Genomic DNA, 8,727 nt, shown 5'->3' on the forward strand with positions numbered 1-8,727 from the left:
CGATGTGACATCTAAGACAGAAGTTTGCGTTGTCATTGCTACGGCAGAATCTACTTCCTTCTGGCTAGATAACTCAACCCACTATCAAAAATGGCCATGCGGTAAGCTGTGTGTCGCTCCTCTCATGATTTTCAACTGAGGGTCGCTGCGTCAAATGGTAACGGGTGCGACTGCGTTACTCTCGCCTGATATCGGCGTACCTGTGACATTAAGGAATAGTAAAACCATTGAGGAAATTAAATGTACAAATTCAAGCGATGCTGAATCTGCTCATTGATCTCCTATGCGGCATGTGCGAAGTAAGCTTTATTATTTTGCGTACTTTCCAGAAAAAAACCAATTCAATTCACTCTGACAGTGAGCAATGGCTGTGATAGAATGTGAGCGCAGAATAAGACATTAAATCGAGTAAACAGGGCGATATCGGTAATCGAACGTAAAGCAGTCGGCGGGCAAAGCATTGCGCGATCAAAAATGACGACCAAAACACTGCCACAGTCCCCAAAACTTTTCAGCCCCTATAGTCACCTCCACCACCGACTCGACGCTGCATCACGGGGGTCACAAGAACTGGGCGTTTCGTATGATCTCGTATTCTCGGCTGTACCTGGCCAGGAAAGAGCGGACGTAATAGGCCGACAGGGAGGACAGCACAAACACGAACGCCACCAAGAGCAAGACAAATCTCAGTCGGCGCCTGTGCAGCTTGCCCGTGGGCATCGGCGGCCAAGGCGACGAAGGCGAAGCGGCACTACCGCGTAGTGCATTTGGCGGCCGCTGCAAGTCGCTGGCGTTGGCGGCGTCGACTTCGCGGACGATGGCGAAAGGGCCGTCGCGCGGCGCCACCATCAGTCCGGGAACAACCAATAGCAGCGGCGGCTGCCGTGTAGTCGGCGACGACGTCATCACGTTGGCGAGCAGCGAGCGTCCGTTCGCGGTCTCGTTCTCCCGGTTCGAGCAGCGGCAAAGCGGCGGAGCCTGGGGAGCGGATTCTCGCAGATGGCGGGCGCCGTGCGCATTGATGATGTCCAGGAAGCGATGCATGTGCGGCGAGTAGCTCGAGCCCGGGTTAAGCAGCTGCGCGAAATACAAAAGCTAATAACTGACAGTCATATTAGCATACGTCAAAGAGGGTGAAAGCGAAAGCCTGCGTGCTCGACAGACATTCGTTAAATTGCTTGACATTCTCGTTCGAATGCGTTGTTACTGCTTATTACTTGTTTTCTCCCACCAAAGATCGTGGACTCGAGTCCCTTATTTGACGCTACCTTAATTAACTGTCTCTTAATTTATTTCGCCCTAATTAACACCAAAGATGGTGGGATGGTTCGACTTCCACATGCATAAGCTCGAGGGTTCGACACCACTGAATGTCATATATTTGAGCGCCTGAATGAACTCTAGCTTAATTAATTTTGCCTTCTTTTGGCATAATGAGCATCGGAGCCAGCTTTGGTAGAAGACGAGGACGAACGCGCGAGCAGTGGTACGAATGCGTGTCTGTGCGAGGCAAGCTCACATGACCTTCTGTACCACACGCCGCGTTTTCCTGACCACTTATAGCTTTCGCCTTAATAATTACTATTTATTAGGTCTTAGGAGGGGCCGAGAGCGGGATATGATTAGGCGGCGCGACGAGAATAAAAAGCTTGCAGGCATGGTATTAAAATTAAATAATGAAGTTTTACGTGGCAAAAGCACGATCTCATTATGGCGCACGCCATAGTGGGAGGCTCCATTTGGGCGACCTGAGGTTCCTTAATGTGCACCGAAATCTAACCACATGGGTGTTTTGGCATTTCGCTCCCATCGAAATGCGGCCGCCAGGGCCGGGATTGCAACCCGAGACGTCGTGCTTAGCAGCAGAGTACCATAGCCACTAAGCAACCACGGCGGGTAGGCATAGTATAGAGATGGCTGACGTTAAAGAGAGTAAAAAGAAGGACGTTTGGATGTGCCTTCTTACTGGCGGAATCTATGAAATCGGCTGATGATGGTGATGATTCATTCGGCGTCAATTTGGTGACATCGATTACAACATTTACGCAGCTCACTGTCACAAGGCATAATGCTAGAGCATGTCGTTAGCATTGGCTGTCACTGTCCAAGTAATCGAGTATGGCAGAATGACAAGACTGAATACTGTGTATTCCGTCGTAAACGTGTCCAAATATTTGCACGTTCCTTAATTTTATCACTGTTACGAGCCTGAGAGATCACCGAGAAAGCTAATTTTCCTGCTGTGAACACAAACAGCCTGGGGATGACGATCGTGCATTAAACATGATTTAAACGGGCGCTAATTTACTTTCTTCTTCAATGAAGGTTGAAGCGCTAGCAAGAGCATTGGAACAAAATCAACTTGTGCAATTCCAAAGATCTCATATGTTGCGTCCTTTAATTATGCTGTAATTGGCGCTTATCTGGATCTGTGGCATTGCAGCAAGCATAACACCTGAGTTGCTTTATTAGCATATAGAATTATGTCCTTTTTTATTCAAATAAAAATTTTCATGTCAGCCACTACTTCCTGCCGTAAGTACGCCTAGCACCATCTGATTCTTCTTGTTAAAAGGTCCCCTCGGCGCTTTCTGTTCTTCTTTTTAGGACTGCAGAGACTGAGTTTCTACCGTGCCTCCAATTTCTAAACCTTTACTAACACAATATATAACAGAATAAGTTGCTTTATGTTAGTGTCGTTTTTGAATTCAAGGTTTGGCACGCGCATCGGCATTTCCGTTGCGTCAACTCTGCCGTGAAAGCTCGGGCCACTGGGGCCAGCCTGAAGGCGCCTCCTGGCACGATGCCATCGCAATTTATCGACATGACACTATTTTCCACCATTGCTTTAACCATGCCGCCTCTCTGGAGGAAAGGTTGATGATGACCGTATAGCAGCTGCAATAGTAGAACTGGTTTGACAGCTAATGGCAGTCTTACACTGGCACAGAGATGAAACCTACGCGATTCGATTCGAACAGAGTGAAAATAAAATGTACTACCACACGCTGCGGAGTCTGTTCTCAAACCTAATTCTGCAATGGAATGCACACCCTGATCCCAGTGTTAGCAGCTGCAGAAGCACAGGGAAAACCACTCCTGTGAAGCAATGTAAAATTGTTTTACGTAAGTGATGCCGAAAATTGTCTGAATGTCTCTAGAGGCATTTATTTCGCTTTCCACGAAACAGTCGAACCCCTCTACAATGAAATTATCTGTATAACAAAGGATTCTACCATGTTCTGGTGCACTATTCCTGGCTTTCGTATGTATTATGAACGCCTCTACACCAAAGAGTACTGCAACAAGTTCGCCCGTAAGCGAATGAATTGAGGCGTGCGGGATCTCGTTCTCGCGCGCGCCCTACAAATATAAGGTGTCCTACAACTTTGTAATTGAAATGTTTACGACGCAAGCTATAATTAAAGGATTCACTAATTAAAAGTAATCAATTAATACTCCGTGATGAAAAAGAAACATACTGGCTGTAAGTACACACGTCCGCGGCTACTACACAGTCCGTACCATTTCTCTACAGCTCTTGGGTTTTCTAAAAAAAAAAATCTCGGTCCAAGTTAACTGGGACACCCGGTATATCGGAAGACAACGCATAAACTCCGCCCGCCTGCAGCTCGCGCACGAGACCGCACATATTGTGATGCCCGCAAAACGCACCTTGGTCGTGCGCCTCGTAGTGCGGCGGTTGTAGGGCGAGAACACCTCCACGACGGGGCGGGACGGCGACGACCTGGTCGAGTGCCGGTGACGCTGCACGAGCGCCGGCCCGGCGAGCAGGACGTCGCCGACGTGCTGCCTCCACGCCTCGTTGATCAGCCGGTCGTCGTCGGGCATGCCGCGGCCGGCAAAGTCGACGACGCCTCCTTCGCCGCCGCCGCCAGCGTTCTCGTCGTCTCCGTAGCCGTAGTCTCGGCCCGTCGCCGCTGCAAGTGCGCTCAGGCTTTCGTACTCGTCGCCAACGAGGAAAGACCGAACCCGGTGAGAGAACATTTCCTTCCAGAGCTCGTGCCTCGGGTCCGGCTGCGGCGGTTCCTAATGAAGCGAGAACAGAATGGTTAATTATTTGGACAAACTCGCCAACCTGTCGACTCGGGATCTGCGTGATGACGGGGGGGGGGGGGGGGGGAGGGGTTGCCGGAAAGTGGTGGAAAGGTGGGGCTCGCTGGGCGAGTCGTGATTTGTCGCGCAGCCTCTGCCGCGGTTGGAGGGAGCAGTGTAGCCCTTGTGCCATAGCGAAATGAATGAGTGACCTCCCATGAATGTCTGGGGTAGTCAGGATATCTCGCTTGCTGCAGGCTTTTTTCTTTTTCGCGGGTCTTCTTGGAGCCTTAACACCATCTCTGAAACCCGTAAAATCTGCCAAAGAACATCTGAGTATTGCTTCAGGAGCACAGCGTTCTCTCGTGAGCATTCGCTTTGAAACTACGCAGATCCGACGCACTGTCGTAGTTGGTCGCAATGAAGCCGTGTTCAGCCGACCAGCCGAGACTGGCGGTCTGGACAAAAGATTTAAGGCGGGGAATTCGGTGACAGATGCACCTTGCCGTCGTCAGCCCGGCAGGCGACGGAACGTGACACAGCTAGCACCACCACCGACCACGCAGCATTGAGATCTTTAGACGTCACAAAGCTGTCGCGGTACAGGACGTGCGGCACAAGGAGCTATAAATGACGATCAGCGAAGCATGCGAACGATAACTAGTGCGTGTACCAAGCGGGCATTATACAACCGATCTAATGAACGAAATATTTAAAGAAAGCTATTCCTTTCAACTAGAGGTGGGCGAACTTCAATTTGTTTTTGCACATATGAATAGAGCACGATTAGTGAGAATGGAATATGCAATTGTATACCGAATAGTCAAATGAAGACTCATATAGTTGCAGCAGAAATACTTGTTTAAGTGGCACCAGGCTTGTGAAAAGAACGACAGCTGACTGACTAGTGAAAAAAGAAACTACGGCTATCAAGGAAACTAAAATCACTTCTAAACACAAGACTTCAAATTGTCATTAGAGGTACGGCCCGACTTCGCTCTCGGAATGTTTACAGCCTGGTTGCAAACAATCTTTTCGAGAATGAATGGCTGCCGTATGACTAGCTTTCCGAAAAGCCTAATTAAATGGTTCTTGAATAAGCACCAGAAGTGGAAAAAGTAAGAAAGAAAAACTGCTGAAGGGCTTGTGGGCCACGGACACATGGAAAAGTGTTCCTTGAAAAAAAAGAAAGGAAGAACGCCATTGGTTGTAGCGTAAAAAATAAAACTGCTACGTGACTAGACGGCACGAAACACTAAATGACAGATTAAAGCATCAAATCAGAGGTCATGCATGCTTCGCCAGTGAAACCACGAAGAACACTTGCTGGTAAGAAATTTTGTTTCATGTGTGAGTACGAAAACTTTTGTCGTTGTTTCACTTCTGATAATTTGGGCTACTTTGTTGAACAGAATGAGAACAGTTACCCGACTTCAACAACCGGTCGTTGCGTCATGTTTGGTTAGTTTCATTATTGAAAATACCGAAAAGTTTGATTTTGAATACGAGCGGTTAGTGAGTAAAATCGGACTGGTATTCGAAACATTGAATATTCGCCCCCCCCCCCCCCCTAGTAGCACCTCAAGGGACAACCGACAGGTCTGTCTGTCTAAAGTTGCTTTTTCATCCAGTTTCATTTACATTTATTCGTCATTTCTTTAATTGAACTAATAACTACAAGTAGTTTACCCTATGCATAAATTGATGTCCGTGTTTGCTGGCCTGTTATGATATCACTATAAAAATCGGACCCCTCGGTTACCTTTCTTCTTACTCATTACATAGCGAGGGTCTCGAATCCGGCAGCTTTGATGCCTTCAGGTAGCATGTGTGGGTTTATGGACCAGTTGCCTTCACCCAAAAAAGTTCGCATAGTCGTCACGCCTGCGGCAGAAAGGATGTTCCACATCCACCGCCAAGGCCGTGAGTGGTGACGCTGGCTAACACTCCCATGGTTAGTTCTAATAGATAAACATAAGTACCCCAGAGAGTGGATGGGAAAATTGCGCCGCGGTAGCTCACTTGGCAAGAGCACCGCACGCGTAATGCGAAGACGACGAGGGTTCGTATCCCATCTGCGGCCAGTTGTTTTGTCATTCACTTTCATTTACATTTATTTATCATTTCTTTATTAAACTAACTAAAAGTAATTTCCCCTATGCTGTCCTTGGTGTCATTCTTTATTGGCTTCTTATGGTATCACTATATATGTGTGCGCGTGTGTAGATAGGTCCTCATATATATACTATGAGTGTAACTAAAACTTCGGTTGGTAGTTCAGCAACGCACGATATTCGTTCGCTTCGTTTTGTCAAATTGTCAAATGTCCGCTGAATTCCTGGAACATATCGTTCATCTAGCTCAGCTGAGAACTATTATAGGCAGTTTGTTGTAGGCTGTCTGCGCAATGCTAATCAGCCGCCTGTGTCAGCGTAGTTCATTGCATTTTATTTTATACTTTAAAGACCCCTAATAAGAAGAGTATTACATAAGAGGTGTGTACATAAGTAATGCCCATACGTTACTAATATATACCCAAGGCGATGCTGGCATAGTCGGTGTGAACATAACTAGCAAACAGGTTATGCACGTATATAGAGTAATAAAACAGCTGTTCAAGAACACAGGTGATTAAATAAAGCGTAACAGAATGGCCTTCGAGAGTTTACAGTGGTAACGTTTCCGGGAAGGCCGTTTCAGTCACTGATTGCTCTGTAAAGACATGGTGCCGAAAATGTCGAACGGACACGTGTGTGCCCATAAGACCGCCATCGTGCGGACATGGACACGTAATTAGGGTGTCATAACCGCGAGTGTTACTGCCGCAATCCTTTCATTTTACACATCGCGGTGACTTCGTTATCCAGCATACTATAAGTACAGGATGCTCAATCAAAGAATGTTCGCTCCCACCCGCAGTCTACGCTTCGTTCTTGCTGTAGGGCCCGCGTTGACCCTTAGGCCTACCTACCGGTCAGCTCGCCGCTATCACCACATCGCGTTTGAGCAGCGCCATTAAAAATTGCTCTTCAGCCAGAATGCGAAACATTCGACATAAGTGTGACATTCGGCATAAACAGCAACCTGCGGTTGCTGCTTGAGGAAAACATGGGCGCTGTTGGAGGTGAAGCCTAGGTCATTAAAAGGTGTTAACGTTGTATGCACAACATAAAAAAAAAACATTCGCTTCGTATGAGAACGTGTACATCTCTCCGTGCCTACCTGGGCGAGCTGCACGAGCAGGCCATTGAGGTAATTGCGCCAGTGGCGGGCGTGAGCTTCACTTTCTTGAGCCCTCGCCGCCAAGGCCAGCAACAGGATGAGAACAACACGCATGGCGCACCTGAAGGCGCCTGGGTTCTCGTACTCCTTCCAGGAGCAACCGGACTCAGCCGCAACTGTCACCAATGCAGCAGGATGCAGCACCAGTCCACTGACATGGCGATGGCGATTATAAAACCCGACCTGCGTTATTTAGAGAAAAAAAGAAATATGAAGCAGCAATAACTTATTTCGCATTGTTATTTCTTTTGCACGTAATCATCCACTGATCCCGTTTGAATTCTGAATTAAACAATTGTCGTTTATCCCAAGTTATATTTGCTTCCAGCTCTCTATTTGTTCTTGCAATAATCTGTGCATACAAACTACTCGATTCTTGGCACACTCCCCACTATGGGCACTCGTACTCCATGCATTAGCACATACCCACTATGGGGGATGGGCCGTGTCATGTTTTGTAGGATTAACATTATCCTTTTCTTCTACACGTGAGGCTTTTTTAATGACAGAGGTTCTTTTGATGGGAGAGAGGGCAGAGATCAGCTAAAAGAGCATCGCTCTAGCCTGCTAATCCTTATAGTTCACACTTTCCATCCAAACATCCTACATTTACAGTTTGCTAATCCATACACTTCTGTCATTCGCATTCACATGGCACATTTTCCAAAGTCCAGCATATAAGCTCGTCCCACGTAGGAAATCGAACAGCGATCTGGCGCCACGTTGGCCATGGTAAACCTGTCTCTAGGTGCTCAAAAAAGGTATCCTTTAAAAAGGGGTGGGACTCCAGATCGTCTAATGTAACAGTGAGTGCCCTTCATTCAGACGCCTACACAGACGAGCTGTGTAGCTGCGGTTTTCTTATCTGGTGTATTACAGACGTACCACAAGGGTTTTGTTCCTGTCCGGTTCTAAAGACCACAAAACATTGATCATTGATTGATGAGGTAACGTTCGGCAGCCTTTCAGCAGCCGAAATGGAAGCTGTCCGTACCTGTATCACACGACCGTAAGATGACCCCGAATTTCGACGAGATCGCCTCCATGGAGTTTGGCCGGCTGGTTTGAGCTCAATGCCTGAACTGTTGCGCTACTAAGGGTTTTGTCTTTGCTGCGAGATTTTAATGCGATTAGCATTCATTGGGAAGTTCACGCACTTTCGGGGGACTATCTGGCGATTTATGACTCTGGTCTTTTTGCTGCCAGGTTGAGTCACTAGGTTGTCTATAGACTAGTGGACAGAGCATCGGGCTGTTGTGCCGAGGGAACCGCATTGGAAACCAACCATTGGATTGACTTGCTTCACTGAAAACGGGACAGTGAGTGCATGCCGCTCTGCGATGAGCCTTTTCACGCCAACTTGGGTCACTGGCTTTGTGGAACTCAGTA

General features: G+C 47.6%; 1 protein-coding gene across 1 annotated transcript; it reads right to left on the reverse strand.

The window, feature by feature from the left end:
- Positions 1–561: 561 nt before the first annotated feature.
- Positions 562–7,392, reverse strand: LOC142563340 (uncharacterized). Its single transcript, XM_075673900.1, has 3 exons — positions 7,279–7,392; positions 3,676–4,050; positions 562–1,077 (listed from the first exon to the last, which is right to left on the reverse strand). Exons 1-3 carry the CDS (start codon positions 7,390–7,392, stop codon positions 562–564), a joined length of 1,005 nt encoding a protein of 334 aa, XP_075530015.1.
- Between the last annotated feature and the right edge of the window lie 1,335 nt (positions 7,393–8,727).

The sequence above is a fragment of the Dermacentor variabilis genome, chromosome 11 (genome assembly GCF_050947875.1).
Source record: "Dermacentor variabilis isolate Ectoservices chromosome 11, ASM5094787v1, whole genome shotgun sequence".
NCBI classification, from domain to species: Eukaryota; Metazoa; Arthropoda; class Arachnida; order Ixodida; family Ixodidae; genus Dermacentor; species Dermacentor variabilis.

What these genes read in the sequence shown, in the direction of transcription:
- LOC142563340 (XM_075673900.1), bottom strand. Translation starts at nt 7,392, where the DNA reads ATGCGTGTTGTTCTCATCCTGTTGCTGGCCTTGGCGGCGAGGGCTCAA. An exon ending in TGCTCGTGCAGCTCGCCCAG is followed by an intron (nt 4,051 to 7,278) that starts GTAGGCACGGAG and finishes TCGCTTCATTAG; the next exon opens with GAACCGCCGCAGCCGGACCC. An exon ending in CTACGAGGCGCACGACCAAG is followed by an intron (nt 1,078 to 3,675) that starts GTGCGTTTTGCG and finishes TATTTCGCGCAG; the next exon opens with CTGCTTAACCCGGGCTCGAG.